The 21176-nt window shown below is 39.2% G+C and overlaps 1 protein-coding gene and 1 long non-coding RNA gene across 2 annotated transcripts; one reads left to right on the top strand and one right to left on the bottom strand.

Moving 5' to 3' along the window:
* Positions 1–863: 863 nt before the first annotated feature.
* Positions 864–21176, bottom strand: grm2a (glutamate receptor, metabotropic 2a). The gene is made up of 5 exons (XM_062415315.1): positions 20649–21176; positions 9284–10121; positions 5899–6962; positions 1234–1411; positions 864–937 (listed from the first exon to the last, which is right to left on the bottom strand). The coding sequence occupies exons 1-5, from the start codon at positions 21174–21176 to the stop codon at positions 864–866; spliced, it is 2682 nt and encodes an 893-aa protein (XP_062271299.1).
* On the top strand, positions 1319–2290 carry LOC133977252 (uncharacterized). Its single transcript, XR_009924966.1, has 3 exons — positions 1319–1429; positions 1643–1697; positions 1894–2290. It is a non-coding gene; the product is annotated as an uncharacterized LOC133977252 (long non-coding RNA).

Raw genomic sequence — 21176 nt, 5'->3', positions numbered from 1 at the left:
TTGAATCCAAATTGAATTTCCACTAACAAAATCATGTAGTTTAAGTAGTCAAGCAACATGGCTATCTGAACTGCACTTCTACACATCATTATTTTAGGGCTGTGGCTCGAAGATTTGATTAGCTAGACCCTGAACCCCAAGTTGCCCCCAGTGGCCAGGCCAGTGCTCTGCATTGCAGCTGTGCCAGCATCGGTGAGTGTGTGTGTGTATGTGAAAGGATGAGTGCCATAGCCTTTCAGTACAGTCCTTTATAGATAGTTGGCTGTTTGCCACAAGAGAGCAAGGGTGGAAATGACATAGTATAGTATGACAGGATGTTTGGAAGATTTATGCATATTACCAAAACTATAATTCCAATTTTTTTCAGTGTTTACAGTAAGTCAAGCCAAGCAAATTAACATCTCAAAACTACAGCATGTTTGAATATGTTCTTCTGTAGTTGTATAATTTGCATATCATGATGATGAGCAAAGAAATAGTCAGACTACATGTCAATTTGGTATTAATAAAAAACACATTTTATTTACATAAATTACAAGAAAGCACAAACTGGTTCACAAAAATCTACATTAAAAATGTCTTGTATATATTACATTTAACAGATTTACTATAATTTACTCCATTGTTGCAAGTAGAATCTTCAATAAAAACAAGGGCAATACTGTATGCAACTTTATTGGCATCTCGTTTAAAATCTCTACGAGTTAAAGAACAAAATTAAATAATTGGGACATTGTACTCACAGCACTCTGAGGACAACAAATTTAGGACGATCGTCCTCTTTAATATCTGAGACACCTGATTCAGGACTAGTGATTATATAACTCTGTTTACAATGCTTGGCAGAGGAACTCAGCTGATCTTCACAAGGAGGACGTTGTGGAGTCTACCACCTCTCGTCCATTACACACTGTAGGAACAACATTGGAGGCTGATGCTGCAACATATTAAAAAAAAATAATAATAATAATAATTGGATTATATGACATTTAATATCAAAATATGAAAATTAATTAGACTGGGTGCTGTTTTAAAAAAAAGATAAAATACAAGTGTCAGTTTAGAGATGTGCGACTGAAAGGTAGCTTTATATAGTGAGTAGTGTAACAAGTGTACAAGTAGCTATGAATCATGTAATAACATCACATTTCAACAACAGTTATGAGTATTTTAATAGTGTTTATAGTGAGTTTAGGTCTAGCTACAGTGGTTTTGTTCTATGTCAGGTGGTACCTTGAGAGAAACTGGAGCCTGGACCAGTGGTGACACTGAAGCGGGTGGTGGCTACCCGGAGGGTGCTGACATTCTTCTGTGGCTGGAACAGGATGATGTGGACCTTGGGAGCAAAGAGGCAGCCCAGCACGACCGACCCACTCAGACTGACAGAGATACACATGGTGGTGGTTTGTACCTGGAGGATGAAAAAGAGGTGAGAAATTCCCTTAAAAAGACAGAAGTTAGTCTGTCTCATACACTTGGGTGTACAGTATATTTAATGGAGATTACGCAGTAATACTGAGTAATATGAATTTAATTTTCTGTTATACAAACTAATATGTACTCCAACAAAATTGACAATGTTGTTTTTTGGTTTGTTTGTTTGTTTGTTTTTTTAAATTGCATTTTTATCTTTGCTTGACAGTCATGATGAAGTTACAGATATAACACAACAGAGGTCCCCAGCTAGAATCAAACAGGTGATGTTGAACTTATGTGGCATGTGCAGTAATTGTGCGACTACCAGCATGCTCCAAAAATTCTTTAATCTTAATTCAACACTGAAAGTGTTTGTTTTAATGTACAACTAAGGTCCCAGTGTTAATTAGTATTGTTTTTTAAAAACATTATTGGGTGTTAAAATTGTTTATTGAAGTGTTGTTTGTTCATCCATAGGGCTGATCCAGCTCAGAAACAAGGATTTCAAACAACCAAACAGTGTTAAATTAACTTCACTCATGTGGAATCATATAAGCAACAGCAGAGTGTTGAGGACCATTTTGCTGTTCAATATATAAAAAAGAAATGATAAAACCAATTTTCAAAATTTAGAATCAAAGCCAGGAGGAAGGAGGGCGCTATCAGCTGGGACTGCAGAAGAGAGGTGTTAAATGATCTGTTTATTTTTCTGTCAATCAAAAGGCCAACCCTTATTCCTCTTTCCCCTCACTCTGCCCACATCTTTACAGCTATACCTGCCATTCAACTTCTTCTTCATTTCTAATGTTCCTGCAGCTTTCTTTTTGTTATTCTTGGATAACAGGATACAGCTCTGCCTCGTCTGGCAGGTGAATCCCATTTTCACAAGGCACAGCACGTGTCTGTCATCACCCTGAATGCTAATGTTGGTATTAAAATCATGTGGGCAACAAGTATTGTACTGTGCACACATGGTTTGGCAGCAAAGATAAAATGATAATAGCAGATATACAGCATCAATTAGTTTGGGCAGGGGTGTACAAAGTCAGTTTACCCAATTTTATTTACAGAACATTGTTTGATCATCTTCCATAAATCTGTATGAGTTTCTTACACTGTTACAATACGTAATTACTAACTACCTCAACAGTACTCCTCAATTGATAACATTTGGTATGGTGGTATAATAGAGAAAATGTTCTATGCAATAATGATTTACTGATTAAATATTTGATATATATATATTGCCTCATGTGGTCACTAACTAAAGGTCATAACGTACCATGTCTTGTGAAATTTACCATTCTATCATGAATTTATCTCTATCCTTAGATGTACTGTGGGTTGTCATGCTCCATCAATTCAAAATTAGGATTCACCTCATGCAGTATCTGAAATACAGCACACATACTAAGAGGTTCATGTCCTGGCTTGAGATGTAAATTCATGGCAACCTACTGTTGCCATGTTCCCGATATCTGTACTGTATTTTTGGATACACGGTGTAAGGGTAACACATACAAATGCAAAGTTACTGACTACACTTAATAATCTGAGCATTACCACAGCGTACAAATGCCAAATGTCCTCTACTTAACTCAGTTATAGTTTTGAATAAAACCACGGACAGCTCTGCATAGGAATGAACTGTTAAGTGGTTTTAATAATTCACATGATGTTGCTTAGGATGAGTATAGAACAAGGAATCTGCCTTTGCAGTACTATTTTTCCAGATGTCTTTTGCTTGAGTATGAAGAGTAGGATGTAGAGCATAGCTACTACAGTTTCTACTTGTCTCTGTTTATTGTTGTTTTTACTGTGTTCGGTCTTTGAAGGTATTATTTTATTTCACAAATACAGCACCACTGCTTCAGATATAAATAATATCTGCTGTGTTCAGGTAGCTTTATTCCTCCAGAGAATCTCCCAGCGGTGTTGAGATTCCTCTTATTATTGGGCTTTGAGCTGTACGTTTATTGAAAAGCTTTATTGGATGAACCAGCTACATGCCAGTCTAGGTAGGCTGACATGGACCTTGAATTGACCCACAAGTAATTCACTGACCAGTATGTGATTTATTGTGATTTGGAATGGTGGAATTACGACTGATCAATTATATCAATATTATATAAATAAAAGGTTATGAGCCTAGATAGCGTGTAATATTTTGGATAAGGTATTTGGGTACATTTTTATGTGGTCTTTTCTGGGTTTTAAAGGCTGCATTACAGGAAAATGCACTTTGCAAACTGTAACAACTGTTCTATTGTTTGCATTTACCCACTAAGTCATTATATTCACATTACTGATGATTATTTATCAAAAGATCTCATTGTATGAATATTTTTTGAAAGCACCAATAGTCATCCTTACTATATTGTTGCAATATCAATATTGAGGTACAAAAATATTGTGTTATTTGATTTTGACCATATCTTTGTCCTGTTTTTTTTTTTTTACTACTTTAATCAAACTTAACATTTGACAGTAAAAATGAAAAAATAACTGCAATATCTGGTCTCCACTAGTTTTATCAGATGATCTAGCTAGTGTACTGCTGTAATTGTATTCCCTGCACTTATGCTGAACTGCTGAAAATATTACTGTGTGACCTTGAAGATAATGGTTCTCAAAGTTCTCAAGCTGTCCTTGAGGGGGTTCCTGGAGGTCCCCAGAAAAGAGGGGAATAATTTATTTATACTATAAATGTATACATAATAATGTATAGCAACATAATGACATAATGCATGACTATTTGGGACAAGGGTTTCATACACTTTCTTTAAATTGGAAAAATGTGTTTTTTGTTCGTTTAGGGGTCTTTGACATGATAGATTTTTAGAACCACTGCTCTAAGGGCTATGCATTTAGCAGAGAGGCACTTTATGGTTGAACTCTTTTGTTCAGTACTACGAGAGCTGATGATTGTACTCTTATCAACTATGTCTAACACAACATCATCATGGACACGATAGCAATCTATAGCCAGCTTGCCAACACATAGGTGTTGAACTGATATGATCACTGTCAAAGTAGCTAAATTGAGAGTAAAAAGACATGATTTTAAGAAAGCTCCATCTCAAGACAGATCTTAAAAGTAGCAGTTAATGTGATGAGAAGTTGTTAAGATCACAGTATTTTTATGTCTCCCTTTTTACTGTGTGTTGATCTCAGTGTTTACTTAGAAGTGCTATGACTTTTAACTCCAGTGGCTGTTTAATCAGTTGTATTTGCAGTTGTGATGAGATGACCAGCACTAGAATGTGAGGAGAGCCCTCTCCCTCAGGGTGCAGAGAGAAGCTTCATTATTTCATATCATAATCAAATGTGTTATTCATGGCTCAGCTGATTGTATTTAGTTTGCTTTAACATTTCATGACAGACCACAATCAAATCTGTATTTGTTACTCAGCTGGAGATTAGCCTCAGGCTGTGACAACAGTTTGAGAAGTGGTGTAAAAGTAGTAAACACTAGTAATATGTCCTTGCCTGTGAAAAACTAGATACACTGTGCCAACTAAGTTGCTTCAGTAATTATTCATCGGTCAAAGGGGAGTTTAGTGTTTATTTGATGAGCCTGTTCTGGCTGTGAATTGTTCGCATTGCCTCAAGGGCCAGGAGAAAGGGTTCCTCTGAGCATCACTGGAGTCCCAGGACAGAGGGCACAGCTGGGACTCAGCATCCTAGTCTTTCACACTTCATTCCACACAGCTACGCACAGGGACGCACAGGGACCTTCAGTTCCATTTCAGCTCTCTTGGTTTTGCCTGCCTCCTCTGTGTTTCTGCAGAGGTAACTGTGTCTGGGGATTCCTTTATTTCTCCCTTCTGTCTCCCTCTTGCTGTACTCTGTTCAGATCCCAGAGGGAATATACCCCCCACAACTCAGGTCACCCTTTTCTCTGAAGTTCTATCTGTTCTGTGCATGTAGGCATCATGTTAGATAGAGTATTTTATAACCACTGTTTTTTTCCTTTCTTTTTTTTTTTAACGGGGTTTAGGTGAAGGAGAAATGTGAAGACAGTGCTGTGTCCTCCCTCCATCTCCCTTGTTTGATTTCAACCAAAATGTGACAGTTTGGGTGTCTTCAACTTGAGCATTCATATTTCATAATTTACTCTCACTTCATTAATATTTACATTTTAAAGTTAAACTAAGGCAGTCAAAATTCTCATATCTTCAATATCTCCTGGCAATCTCAATTATGTAGGTAATTATGAAGAATTAAAGCAATGCAGTAATAAAGAATATATAAGAGCCACAGGCAACACAGACGCAGCTAACTTCTAAATCAATATTAACTGACATTAGTTTGTGATTTTATATTTATTATAAAATCCCAGTTCAACCCAAGAAGAAGTAATTATCTGATATGCATTCTGCTCAGATTATTGTATGGTCTCAAAGCCCTTTGAACAAATAACTTAATAAGTACCACAGTCACTACCTCTTATGTTTGGAATAACAAAACAAAGTAACTCACCCTGTAGTCACTGGCAGTAACATAGAAAATGGGCTGGAAAGCCAGCCAGATGATGCAGGTAGTGTACATGGTGAATCCAATGAACTTGGCCTCATTGAAGTTCTCCGGGCATTTGCGGGTCTTGAAGGCGTAGACCGTGCAAAGGATAATGAGGATGCAGTTGTAGGTGAGAGACATGAGCATGCTGGAGTCCTTGCTGTTACATTTGAGGGTGACCACATCTCTCCTCTCTGGGCTTACTTCCTTTCTTACCCCTGGGGTTTCCACTAGCAGCCAGACCACCACCACTACCAGCTGGCAGGAGATTAGAGCACCACAGATAGCAACCTGGGAGGCTGGACTGATAAATCGAGGCCGCTGGGCACCGTCCTTCACCCCACTGAAGATCCGAGCGATGCGATTGGTCTTGGTGAGGAGGGCTGAGTAGCACACAGCAAAGGAGGTACCTAAACCTAGCCGGCGCAGTGTGCAGACTGCTGTGGAAGGTTTGGCGATGTAGATGAAGGTCATGCTATAACACATCAGTACTCCCAGCAGAAGAATGTAGGAGAGTTCACGTCCGCTGGCCTTCACTACAGGTGTCTCATTATGTTTGAGGAAGAGGCCAATGACGAAGAGTGTACACATCATGCCTAGACAGGAAATGGTGACAGGTCCAATAGCCCAGGCATCTTCCCAGCGGATGTACTCTTCAGGCAGGTTGTAACAACCTGTCAGGTTAGCCAGGGGCCACAGCCCAAAGCTGCAGTCAGCACATGTGAACTCATCCTGCAAATACTGGTAGGGCTGACAGGGGATACAGATCCAGCAGCACACATCTCCAGGCTGCATACTCTTCACCTCATTCTTCCTGCAGGGGTCACTACACTGGGAGGTGGGCGCAGCCTGGTTAGCCCAGGGGATCAGGCTGGTGTTCAGGGTTAGGCTTTGAGCCCAGTAGCCAACTTTGCGATAGACGTAGTGTCCACCTTCTTTGTGGTAGTGGAAAATGTTGTAGCGGCCAAGGCTGTCTCCAAAGGCATCAAAACGGACTACATTCTCTGTTTCTGGTGGGCGAAACGGTGCTGAAGATAAAAAGAAATCAAAAGAGTGTAAAGGTCATTTTATGACAACTATCATTATGGTATGGCATGGTAAATTTGTGAAATCATTATTTTTGAGCACCAAGACAATTCACTTCACACCATGAACTCAGATCTTACAAAGCATGTTTTCCTGTGCAGTCTCATGGTAAATGTATGGTATCTCTTTGCTTATTTATGTGTCTCTGCCATTTGTCTCACAGTATAGACTGAACAGTGACTATGACAGGACACACGTGCAAATTGTCAATTTACATGATGGAAGCCACATTTTGAGTGAGAATTACAGACAGATGGCACATTATATAAAATAATATTCAATTTTCCCCATGAAATCAAAGATGGAATAAACCAGTTCTCATTATAGACTATAATAGTAATAGCCGTGCAATGTTGTATAGTGTACTACAGTATAGTTTTATACAGTAAAGGTCATACTTATGGCTGTTATTTTCATATTCAATTTTATACATACATATGGCCAAAATAATTGAAATTTGGAGGCTGAAACTAATTAATGTATGGCAAACGATTGGAACAATGAATCAATCATTGAAATTGTTGCTACTTAATTTTTCTTGTCTCGACTAAATTGACTAATCAATCCAGCTCTGATAATATCATTTACTTGGAAAACGCCATAACTGTGCAAGTGTTGATAGAATAAACAGCCATTTATATAAAATAGACTTAGACGTCCTTATTATGTAGATGTATCTCTATTTACATTTGATCTGTTACATCTAATCAGTTTAAAATGTATAAAGATATTAGTGGTCTACTAGTTTGTTTTTTCCTCATGATACCTGCAGTTATTTACTAATCTAAGGAATCTTATCCAATTTTAGGCCTCTGGATAGAGTCCTTTGGGTATTTTTTAGGGATGCACAATGTATCGGTTGCCAATACATTATTAGCCGATAAATAAGAAAATTAAGTTGTTGAGTTACATTTTTGTGCCTTTCTGTCCTCCTCTCCTTTGCTCTCTGTATTGGTGCCTTTTCACACAAGGGCAAGACTAACACAATTTATCAAACACCTGTTACCAAGCAAAACATAAAATTAAAAAATTGCAATGTCCTCAACTGCTCTTTCTATCGTTGACTCTCTGTCCTCTCTTAATCCACAGCCAGCAGCCTATTATAGTAAAAAGTGAATTGCTACAGGCTAGAAAGCTGAAAGCAAACCCTAATCATTTGTTTTAGCCAGGTTAGCCAAATTATGTGTCTATCTCAAAGACCAACTGGCCCCTTTTTTTTTTTTTTTTTTTTTAAATCAGTGGTACCTGTCCATCAGAGAGTCACAAGGCTGTAAGCCAAAACAGTGGAGTCCAACGCCTTATAAGCATCAATCAGTCCAAAAGTATCTGAAGTTGTGCTAATGGTATTTATAACAATACATGCTTGTCAGTAAGAAGATAAGGTCTGGCATTAATAAAATGGTGAAGGCTCTCTAAACAATGATGTTGTATCATAAAAACATTTTTTTAAACTAAACCAAGTCTTTGTAGCCCTCTCCACATTTCTGCATTTGTAAGATTGATATTATCGGCCATTCATTGATATCGCCCATAGAAAACAGTTCATCTATTGGTGGATCTCTAGTGTTTTCTTCTTTTTTTTTAAACAAATAACGCAGAACAGAAAAGCAAAGCTGGATGAGAGCGCACTGGTCTACTTTTATCTCCCATCAGTGAAAATGTCAGTATTTCCATAAATCGAAGGATAAGACAATAGAGCTCATTTGCAAAAGTGGGAGCTTTTGAACTGGTGGGTCTGTCATCCATGATGTGTGAATGCATTGATGCAAATATTGTTACACATTTGGTGTTGCAGCTTTGTGGAGACAAACAGAAAACAAATATTCTCTCTCTGCATGAAGAGAAGAAGTGATGTTTATGTGACTGGTGTCTGCACTGTTCAAAGTGAAAAACCCTCTGTTGTATTCACATTAAAGTCAGTATGCATGAAAAAAGAAGCCTCCAAGCATGAGGGTGTGGAAATAGTTTCATCTTTGCAAATTGAATCATTACAGACCGTATCTGCAGCTTTGGTGTTTAAGCATGTAGAATTACGCTTGCACTAATTCAGCATTTTATATGAATTTGTACAACGGATCTAAATTCATGTAACTGAATTTGGCAGCATATGTGCAGAGTGCACATGGGCAGATTAAATTATATTATATTGTGGTTTGTATAAGGCTTTCTACAGAGGGAAAATGAAAAAGAGGAAGCTGTTTTAAGTAATGAACATCTTTTAAGCAGCATTGTAAGGATATTAGTTCATTAAGATTTTACTCACCTTCAAACTTGACTTTGAGAATGTAGTCCCTGTAGAACTTTCTACCATTACCAGGTTTAAGAGCATCACAGACCTTGGTGGAGTTGGTGCATAAAGCCTGCCTCATATTGTGTAAGGCAGCAGCCATTGCATAAACGGCATTCACTACAAACATGATCTTGGATTCTGGTTGAAATGGAACCTCGCGCAGTGAGTGCTTCCCACAGCCTAGATCATGGAGACTGCACTGGAACTGGTTTTCCCAAAATTCTCTGAACCAGGGATTCCTGGTGTTGTTGTATGGGTGCAGGGCAGTGAAGTAATCATTAAACTGGGGGATGGGATAGGAAGCCAGTTCAATAGTGAATGCCCCATCGGCGACAGCTTCACTGCCTCTCACCACACTCTCCTGCGCTCCCCAGCCATCACTGGCCACCCAGGTGAAGGTGACGTTCATGCGGTTGGCTGCCACCAGCAACTCACGGGCATCTTCACTGCGTGTGAATAGGATGACCACCTTAGCATTGGACTTCTGCTGCAGGGAGCGGATCACATTCTCATAACTCCAGCGGCTCATGGAGCGGCTCACTTTGGCTGAAGTGGCGATGCAGATCTGGCGGGCACGAGCCTCCTGCTGGAAGGCATCAATACCAGTCTCACCATAGTCACCCTCTGATGCTACTGTTGATACATATGTCCAGTTAAAGTAGCGCAGGATTTCAGCCATGGCTTTGGCCTGGTAGAAGTCAGGGGGCACAGTGCGGGCGAAATAGTCATAGCGGGTCTTGTCACTCAGCTTGGCACTGGTGGAAGCATAGCTGATCTGAGGGATCTGGAAGAGTCGCAGCAGGTTGGCCACCTGGAATAAGATAAAGACACCAGGATGATTACATTTGTCAGTTGAATCAATTGAATCAATTAATAAGGGCACTGTAAGAGACATAAAAATGTGTCTTTTTTAATGCATTACTCAGAAAACAAGTAATTAACTTATTACACTTCACACAGAAAAAATACACCTGCCAACTGTGGGAATTGTTTTAATTGCTTATCATTAAATAAATGAACTAATGTTTTTTTCCCTGCAGATACAATAAGTCTCAACCCATTCAGTCTCTCATTTCTTCACTGGATCCCTGCTGGGCATTTCTCAATTTAACTCTCCTGCTGGCTGAGTATGGCATTTAATTAGTATCAGAACCCATGCACATAAAAAACAGGCGCATTCACAGACCAGTATCAGTGAGTGGAAAAATCATCCGCGCAAGGGAGCATTTTTTGCTTTATTGGCAAAAAGGCAACATGCTCCCAACAGGCTTGCAACTGCCCAATACCCACCCACTCATCAAGTTGACTTTTGAGACTTTAAAGGCAGGAATGGAATAGACTACTTTGATTGGTCACTTATGAGTACTGACCATGACCTTTGATTGGATGCTTGGATTGATCACTGACACAGTTGACAGGCGGTTGAGTGAACAAAGGGAAACATAAATAATGATATCTAGCTTATTCTCTGTTTTTTTACCATCTACATTTATGAAAAAACATCATAGCAAAAGTCTGTTCAAACACCCTTTTTTGATTTGTGAAACCTTTATTTTGCTTATGAAGACAAAAAATGTCACTAATATTTCTCCTTCTAGACCACAGGTCTAGATCAAAAAACACTGTCGGCTTGTCAACTCTGGATTAAGTAGAAGTCTTCAGAGAGTCATTAAGTAAAGTTTCAGATTTGTGAAATTTTTATTCTATTTGTGAAAACACAAAAACAGCTCAATTCCACGTCTCTCCATTTCATTGGCTATGGTTTGGTACTGGTATGGTATGGTACTAGTTTTTATGTCCACAGCTTTTGAGAGTAATTAAAGGGGACCTAAAATGCTCACTCTGTATTCACCAATATGCTCCACTAAAGTAGTTTTGCATGATTCACAGTTCTAAAAACTATCTTATACTTGTCCTTCATCTCAGTTCAGCCTTTGTTTATTACAAGGCAGTCTTGGCTCCTGTATCTTTAAGGCTGCCCTCCCAATGAGCCCACTCTGTTTTGACTGGCCAGCTTTCAGGCAGCCTGCTGAGGGGCAGCCGTATCAGAGTTGTGTTAAGCTACCACAAATGTAAACCCAACAGTGTAAGCGAAGAACTTACAGGAAATGAAATGCGTTTCCCCACGGAATTTGTGGACCTTCTTTACCAGCACTAAAAACCAGTAGAAACAACAAGATATGAACATATTTGAAGCTCTTTGTTCAGTGGATCAGTTGGAAATAAGCTAGGGAGGAATAGGACAAGCAGAAACAGCTACAGCGATGATGATGATGTTGCGATGAGGAGATCTCCAACAGATACACAACTTATTTCGCTTGCCCTGCTGTGTAACAGAAAAATATATCTCAACTCAATTCATGACTCTGCGTGACGACTCCCAAAACAATGAGAAATGCCATAATGTTAGCAGAGTGGAGCAGTGAAGTAAAGAAATCTGTCACAAGGTGACTTCAGCTCGGACTCAAAATAGAAAGTAACATTGAATATTGAAAATTCACAACAGTCTGAAGTTTGTGCTTTTTGCTCACAGGGATTATCTCTACATACAATTACCTCATTATTTGGCCACATTTAACATGAATATCTGATATTGTAACATTATATATACGACACGAAAATAAGGAAAAGCACAAAAGGTCCCCTTTAAATACCATAGCTGAGTGTGCATTTAGCAATTTTGGGGTCATCTTTTGTGATCTGTAAAGCTGTCAACAACATACAATATACGGAGTGGCTACAGGTATTAGTCACAATGGATAGAATTGACTGTACTACAAAAATGCTAACATTTTCAGAAAGGTCTTGCTCTGCTTTGATAGAAGAGAGAAATAGACAGGGGGAGGCAGAGGCAGAGAGAGGTTGAGGGCAGGGATTGGGAATTGAGAGAGAGTCAAAGAATCTTGAAACTTTACATTTTCTGAGTAATAGGATTTGTCAGTGTCGTGGCACTGCACGCACTGTGCAAGAAGCAGCTTCTGACTAGCTTTTGCTTCCGGCTGTTCTGTGGGCAGTCTGATCAGTCAAAAGAATGCCTACCTAAATCTGGTTGACTTTAATGGCGGCTCTCACACCAACACACACTTGGCACACCATCTTGAATGCCAATGAATAATTCCCAAGAAAGTCAGGGAGAAAATTCAGAGGCATCCAGTCTGAATTAAATGTATCATACTTATCCTGCCATATAATAGCTGTAGTGAAAGGGTCCTGTTTTACACAAATATGGGAGATCAGTGTCAAAAGATTGCTTTATATTAGTGTGCCTATATCACAAGTAACATTTTCATTTTTGCTAGATCAACCTTCCAAAAGTTAGGAAGCCACAATCTTTGATCTTTACTGTATAAAAGTATTGAACATTCAGATTCAATAAATGGTTGCATTTTTTTTTTTTGCAGTATTGCACAGCAATCTCATGAAAAGTAAATTAAATAATAGTATTGCTGACCATCATGTGGTGCTTTATATACTCTTAGTTGTATAGCAGGATATAACAGACTGGCAGGTTGTCATGGATATAATTCATAATACATGGATACACAATCATCACAATTATAATTTAAATACATTTTAGGGTGGACAAAATAAAACTTTTTCTTTGAAGTAACTAAATCACAAAAATGAAGTAACTTCATTCTAAAGATATGTGTTCTTATATTTTAGAGGCTCCTCCAACATGTGTTGAAACAATAAAACACAGTATGTTTGAAATAGAACGTCAAAATCTGGCACAGTGCAGCAGTTAAAATGTAACAAAAAAAAGAAATATAAGCCAACACGTGAATTACTCTGTAGCTAGTATAGATAATTTAAAGCATGTGCTATTTGCTTGAGGATAATTAGTTAGATAGATGCTGACTGAAACTGTGAGAGGCTTTAAATAAGTTAATAACTACTCATAAATTGCTGTGATAGACATTTTTGCTCACTTAAAGGAATGTGGACATATTCTGGCTAGGGTTGGTGTGTTTTAACACAAAGGCAATCGGAAAGGCCGAGAGGGCTCCTGAAGGGAAGATACAAAAGGTTCTGATGGGATTTGAATCCGCTAGTAAGACTACATGTGATTCTTAAGATGAGTCTTAATCATCTCCAAACACTGACTCTTTGTATACAAAGCAGGCACTGAGTGAACACAAATCACTGGATGTGCATTTAAGTTTAGATAGGACATTGCGCATTCAAATGAACTACCAACAATGACAATGAAAGAAGATATAAATGTATGTATGTATAAACTTAAAAAAAAAAAAATCTAAACCCTTATGCGCTGGTTAAAATTAATTCACTACACTACCAACACTACATCTGCATTGAGTGCCTGGCATAGTTGTGTTCATTTCATAATTTTCTCACGACAGGTAAAAAAAGAAAAAAAAACATTGTTCATCAATTCTGTTTGAATTTGGCTATATTTGCAGTAGTGAATGAGTAATTTTGCTGCAGGGTGTTAAAGGGAGCTCTATGCCAGTTTAGTAATCCACTTACATGTGGCTTATATAAGGTAATAAAGCACAGTGCCAAACGTGTCACTAGTACAATAGGCTTTTTGGAAATCATTATATATAGTCAGATGGCTTATAAGAAAAGCCAAGAGCCCTCCACCTGCCAAATCCTGTGACTGACACATTTTAACATGTGGTAGATTGAGTGTTGAGACCATTAAAGTAGATATCAGAGGGCAGATATGGAGCAAGATATGGAGCCCATGACCAAGACAGTGGCCATGTTCTTATGGACCACTTATGATCATTTATAATCTTTGTTATTTTGATAGTCTCTAGATTATTTTGTCATAATGAAGTGATGAACCTTTACCCACAGAGCCTCCTGGGTAAAGGCTAAAATCTGGCTACAACAGCACAAGGTTTCCCTGTCAAGAATCTCAACTGTGATGTGGTTTCAAAGGAGCACACGAGTCTATAGAGCATAAAGAGAGCAGACAAGAAGAGCTTGAGGAATAAGCCACATAACACCAGAAATGCTGTGCCAAAATAGGAAGAGTTGTGCAATGCATCAAGGGCTTCTATGGGAAGCTTTCATCTACAAACAGAGCTGTCCAGCAACTTGCATTTGGAGGGTGCTTTCGCCCATAGCTACAAGTTTTCAGGAGGCTGTGACAGTGTGTTGCTGCTTTGCAAATCTCCTTGATTGCAAAATAATTCAATATGTTTGCACAGCAATAGGTCCAACACTCACAGACCTGCATGTCCATCACTGTCTTTTCTGATGTACAGTAACTGAAGAGGAAGTGTGTTTCATTTCACCTGCTAGCAGTCAAGTTAGTATATTAGCTAGGTGTATTAGTTTCCATAGCAGGTGCTCATATGACATGCATGCCATCGTTACCATAATCATCCCACTGCTGAAAAGTAATCTGTGACATCTAGTAAATGTTTAATTCTGTTTAATGTTAAACACCATACTGATTTAAATATCAGAACTTTTTAAGAGACATATTTGGGTATTTATGTTTTTTTGGACAGCTGAAAGTGAACAGGCTGACAGGAATTTAGGGGAGAGAGCATATTTATGCTTTTTTTGGACAGCTGAAAGTGAACAGGCTGACAGGAATCAAGGGGAGAGAGAGGGGCATGACACGCAACAAAGTTTTCCCTGCTGGAGTCATACAGTACCAGGGTTGTTGCAGTTATGTGGCATGCACTATAATATTTTGCTTTCCACTCATTATTAAAAACTTTTTTGTTGTAATTTCCATGTTTTTTATGTTAACAGTGCTAAAAGGAATGCCACATTGTCAGCCTTTCTTGGTCTTTCTACATTTATTTAGCCAGGCAGAGGAAGAAAGAAATAGAGAAATGTTGCATTTCAGAGTTCACACACAGGGGATTTTGAATACTCTCAATCATATTCCACCAAGCCGGAACTGTTGCTAGCATAAAGCTAGCAGATCAGATTTTTTGTCTGTTGTCAGACTAAACTGAAATAATACAATAAATATTATTATTATTTTTGAATAGCCTGAGATTTCAGCCAAAGTATTGCTTACAGTCTCATTCATAGCTATAGGGATCATCCTGTCTAAACTGGCACTTGATGTAATTAAGAAAATTAAGAGGTGGCCCAGTGTGGCTTAGCACTGCAGGGTCTGGTACTGAGCAGATTACTGCTAAAATGGTTTCCTCCCAAGCAATGAGAGCATTCAGGACCTGGTAGCTGCATTTGACACGGAGACACTGAGTAACGGGATTATTCTTTTCAGCTGCCGTATACAGTTTCCATACAGATACCCCAAGGCAACAGCAAAGACCATGAGCCAAAATAATTCAGACTGCCCATGTGATACATCGAAACAAATTTGTATAACACAGCAAAAGGCTATTTATACATGATAACATCTTGTTAAAAGTACCCAAATGTTCATATCTAAAAAAAATTAAAAATTAAAAAATACAACCAGTTGAAAAGTAGAAAAAGCTGCATTTTAGTGTGTACAAATAAGTTGGTGGATGAGAGTCCCGACAAAAACGTTATTAAATAATTATAGACATAACTGGTATAGTTAATCACATACAAATTTTAATTTGCTTCAATATTGTGGAAATGCAACACATCTTCTCTAGTCTTCTATAATGTTTATGCACATCTAAAATGTTTATATAATCTGTATTTAAAAAAGAATAATGATTCAGAGTCATATCTGTCCAAACTATAAAATTTCACACACAGCTCTTGATCTAATTTGCGTCTGCATAACATACTGTTGAATGAATGTTGGATGAGAGAGAAAGGTGGAAGAAAAGAAGGAAGGCCTGTGAGAAGAGACACAGTCGAGGCAGTAGTCAAAAAACAGAGCTAGAGATACAGAGGAACACAGAAATAAAAGACAGAGAGAGTGTCTTGGTCCAGCAAAATATCAGGCCTACTTTGTAGAGTTGTCATGATTTTTTCTACATGAAAAGCCCATCTGCTCATCCCAGAAGACTGTCTCAGTGTGCCTCTACAGCAATAACACTGTATTCCCAGCACAGCAGTCCTTAGCTCCACTCAGTATCACACATACACGGCCCAACTGCAGTGTATGCATAGTGTATAGAATCATCCTTAGTATGTTTCTTAAGATTTAGTTGCTTGGCAACAGCTTAAACAGGTTGGGAATATGAACTGTAAAGGCAAGGATGTTTTTTGATCAGGTCTTGCCCCCTCATCCTGCAGGATAATATGGATCTCCTTTGAGCTGAAGCACTCTTTCAAAGAGTGCCAGAGTCATGCTGCCATTCAGACTACACCACATGTTTAGGAATGATTGCTAATGACGCATTCATTCATTTACAATGTCAGTAACTCAACTTTGAGGTGTACTTGCTTGTATCAATTTCTTTGTGCATTATCATCTTGAATTATGTCACAGAAGTGCTCTGAGTGATCAAGCAGAACAATTCTTAAGTTTTAGGTCAACCAAAAATCCATGAAAACCAAAGACAGGGGTTCAACCAACTTAATGCCATCGCTGTCATTCATATCTGATATGGCGAAACATTCATTGAGTTTGTGTGGAGGACATGATATGTGTTGCAACTGCACAAATAGTGAATTCTGCCAAGCCACTGAATAATCCAATCACATGTGAATTATTTACGATTTCGAGAGCACGTTCTTTACTTTAACATGAATAATGCATTTTCACTGCATGGCTTTACTGATACGTTTCATCATTATTGTTCTTTCTGGCATGAATTCTGTCATGTGTGTATCCATGTTTAAATCCTTTGTATGACTCATGTATGCTCCAGAGATTGGCACCATCTACCTGCAGATGAAGACAATTCTATAAATAGGGTTGTTTGCGGATGATAGAAATGAGATTCTTGAGCTCTCTGAAAGCTCATAAATTTACCTTATTATTCTGCTCACACAGTTTAGTCTGCAAATGTCAAGCAGTGCGTTCACCTCAGGATCTATATCTTTAAATTCCAGCACGGATCCTTGTGAGTGTGTTTTCTCCTGTCTTATTCATCAGTAAAAATTACCACATCTCAGAAAGCCTGCTAAAATATTCCAATTTATTCAGAAAGGTACCATTACACAATAAGTCCTTTCATCCAAATACCCTGGCATAAGCAAAAGGTTTTTACTTTTTGCATTCAGACAGAATTTTTTTTTGCAGGTTTCTGAAAGATCACAGTAGGTTATTTTTCATTGTTTTCAGATTGGTACCATAAATTGTTGTTGTTGTGTGTTTCATACAAGAGAATAGTTCTTTAGTGAGCGTTTAGTGTTTGACATTCCAGAGGTGTTGTCTTCTAATGCGCTGTGGTGATTATGATGTTTTGCCTGGGGGATGCTCTCCTACCAGTGGCTCATATTTAGCAGCACAAACTGCTGTTGGGTAACAAAAGTGGAGTCCCTTCCATGTATTAATCAGATGCCAGCCCTGAGGCAAGATGTTCCTGGACTGTGATTGTAGAATATAGTACATCTGTGATTAACCCACATCTTTAGGACACTGATGAGTAATGAGACAAATGTTCTCTTTAAAGCAACTACACCCAGAAACATGCATGTACTGGATGCATACTGACAGTGTCTTGGATATCTTTTATGATTTAAGCATTTTTTGCTTTCAATGTTTGTGTGCAACAATCCTTCTGAATATTTTACAGATAAACATGCATCTTGTCAGTCCTCCAGCTTTTCACACATGAATAAAGATGCTGAATGTAGTGAACATGTCATCACAAGGTCATTACTCACCTTGCACAAATAACCTGCTGTTTAGATAGACCACAGGGAGGATGTTCAAGCCTGAAGACTTTATCACATAAATAGAAGATTCATTCAAAATGTCCAGATGGCATCAGACTTCTCTGTGACAGTTTAAGATGCAAGCTTAGATTGTCAACTGGTTTGATGCCATATGATGCCATGTGACTCATCTCTTTGCTCCCATGATCATATCTGCCTGTCACTGTCTCAGTGTTTCTGTGAAACATGATCTCTCATTCGATCCCTTTACATCCTCTGAGCACAGGCGCACCTCTGCCAAATAAGCAGACTGCCCGGCTGCAACCACAGATGGGGAAGACAGGACCCAGCCTGCGATAGCGTCATAGAACTTCGCCTCCTCACTTAACTCAATCTGTGCCTATGTAACGCCAGCATGGCTAGACCTGCAGCCAAATCCACCCCCATATCTGCGATTGTCACACCACAACACCAGCAGCACAGCAACACACTCCTTCATTGTGACAGATTTAGACAGCACTCAGCGTTCTCACCACCTGTCAGTTAACCATGTTCCACTATGTCACCATGGCGATAAGGGTCTTTAGACAAATATTGTTAGTTGTCCTGTAACTGCCTTGCCTTTGGGGTGAAATACACACATCTAACTTGACCGCCTGCCATTCACACAGAGGCGCAAGCATGGTAGCCTTTCACACAGCAAGGCTGATTCACTCAAAGGTCTGACTGGTCATAGATTATGCACAAACAAGGCATGTAGAAAGGACAGCAACATTATAAGGAGATGCTATCTGCAGAGAAACAACCACCAGCAGCAGCAGCAGCAGCAGCAGCAGAGAAATGCCACATATTCACATGCCCCAAATGCTTATCTTTGTGTAATAACAACGTCCCTGACAGAATGGATAGTAGTATGTGTAAACAGATGCACCTCCTCTTGTTTTCAAAGGGCACATCTCATGTAGCAAACATTTAAAACATCACAGTAATTAAAATAGTCTGCAAAATTAAGGTATAGGCAAATGTAAAGTTCTAGAGTCAGTGAACCACAACACTGTCTACCATGATTAGATGTTCAAAAAGAGCAGGAGCTCACACACCTCATAACTGAACTGCATTACAATATCGTGGATTATGCAAGGTGAGAAAGCGAACTGTGTCCTGTGGTGAGGAAGATTTAGTGAGAAGCTAGGGCAGACCTCAGACCTCAGGCTTGTAATAGTACATCCATAAATTACCACAAGACAAGGGCACTCTCTAAGGAGGCCCAGATGCAGGGTTCCACTAAAATTACAGCTCGTTTATCAAATCCTTTGTTTCCAAACTGTCCTTTTCACTAGGAATCCCTATATAGACACTCTGAATCTTCCTCTTACATAATTTCCCATGAGCTCTCTACCTGTATAATGTATCACTGTGCTGGACTATACTGTATGTTTGGCCATGTGTTTTGTCAGCAGAGTTCTAGTATAATTATGGAAAAATTAAACCCAGTATATTTTAATAATAGCATTTACTCATTATGATAATAGATTATTTAAATATATCTTCACTGTGATTCACTGCATAGCCTAGAAGTGCTGACACATCTACCGCTGGCCACTGTTATTTACAAATCATGACTGAAAAGTGTGGAAAGATGCCACCACTAGCCTATTGTGCCAAAGTTCCCAAGTAACTAACAGCTGGCTTCCACTGCCTACTGCCTACAGTATCTGTATTTTTTCAATGATCTGTGGCCAATTATTATTTTTGGATGGGCAGATATACGTTTCGCTCTTCAGACAAGCAGACATCTGGAATATGAGGCTGCGTGTCTCGAATGAGGTGAACCATACTCTACAGCCGAGACAGCAGACATGGTCCTCTGCCTGACTAAGCCCGGTTGATGAGTTTAAGTTAATGCTTTATGGCATGCATATTTGTGGATATTTGCAAATCTCTGGGCCCATGTGACATACTATCTTGTTTCACAATGACTTGAAATTACATTGATGTGGCAGCCATATTACTGTTGAAGATTTGGAGACCCAATTAGCAGAGCTTTCATCGCTTCAGCTTGAGTGAGCCGAAAGGAGCACTGCTGCTGAGAGTAATCATGCCGTCACTAGTCATCCTGTCAGCCCGTCCTGAACACAACATCTGTAGCATGTCTGCCTCTGACAGGGCCGCTGCTGAAGTGTGAATTACTAGGGAAGAGAAAGAGATCTTCTAAATTAAATCAGCCAAGCATAGGGGCCTACAGGTAAACAGATCCTCCTTGCGGAACCAATACTCATTAAGTCCCTGTGTTAACATCTTGGTAATTGCACATGGTACTTAAGTCTAAATGGACAGTTATATGACCATCCATCAAACTCTCACGTTTGTACTCTCTCCTCTCTCTGTCCATCTCTGAAGCCCACAGTAACTGCTGATGGTTAAATACACTCTTTTTAATTGCTCTCTCTGCCAAACTGAATGGTGCTTTTGACCAACTCATTTCATGCATAAAACAGAGTGAACTTCAAAAGTAAATTGAAAGTTAATTATACTATTATTATTATTATTATTATTATATTATATTATTATTATTATGTACAATGTAGTGACTCTCCCATACAGTCAATGTGTTTTCATGAGTTCTTACCTGAATGGAGACATCACTGTAGGAGCCTCCTATTACTCCAGAGATGGCCAGAGGGACGTCGTCATGGATGGCATAGGAGCCATCAGGGCACGTGTACTCACTGTCATCCACTTTGGTGAGGGAGGCCCGGACAAACTCCAGAGATTGCTCTAGAGCGTAGGTGTCCTTTGAGCATGTGTCCAATATGTGAGCTCCTAGTCTGATCCCAGGCAGGATGCGGTCATCCTTGTTGATTTCATCTAGCGCAAGCAGCATGGCCTCCAATCTCTGGATCCCTCTCTGAGCATTGATCTTCCCACAGTCCTCTGCTCCCTCACCTTTCTGGTGTACAGGGAACAGGCCACCAATCATCAAATCTCCATCCAGTGTGATCTCCCTCTTGGAGTCAGAGTTATAACCTACCGCAGGCAAACCCTGGGCAGCCTGGACAAAGAGCGACACACATATGCACAGCAGGCTGAGGTGGGACAGCCAGAGGGGTAGGGGCACTGGGCGCACCCCCAACACAGGGGATCTCCCCAATGACAT

The sequence above is a fragment of the Scomber scombrus genome, chromosome 3 (assembly GCF_963691925.1).
Source record: "Scomber scombrus chromosome 3, fScoSco1.1, whole genome shotgun sequence".
NCBI lineage: Eukaryota > Metazoa > Chordata > Actinopteri > Scombriformes > Scombridae > Scomber > Scomber scombrus.
The sequence above is the reverse complement of the archived record's forward strand: the minus strand, read 5'-3'. Positions and strand labels throughout refer to the sequence as shown.

Excerpts from the sequence above, each read along its gene's own strand:
- grm2a (XM_062415315.1), bottom strand. The coding sequence starts at position 21,176 with ATGTCATTGGGGAGATCCCCTGTGTTGGGGGTGCGCCCAGTGCCCCTA. Across the intron at positions 6,963-9,283 it reads TCTCAAAGTCAAGTTTGAAG|CACCGTTTCGCCCACCAGAA; the intron begins GTGAGTAAAATC and ends TTTTATCTTCAG. Across the intron at positions 1,412-5,898 it reads TTACTGCCAGTGACTACAGG|GTACAAACCACCACCATGTG; the intron begins GTGAGTTACTTT and ends TTCATCCTCCAG.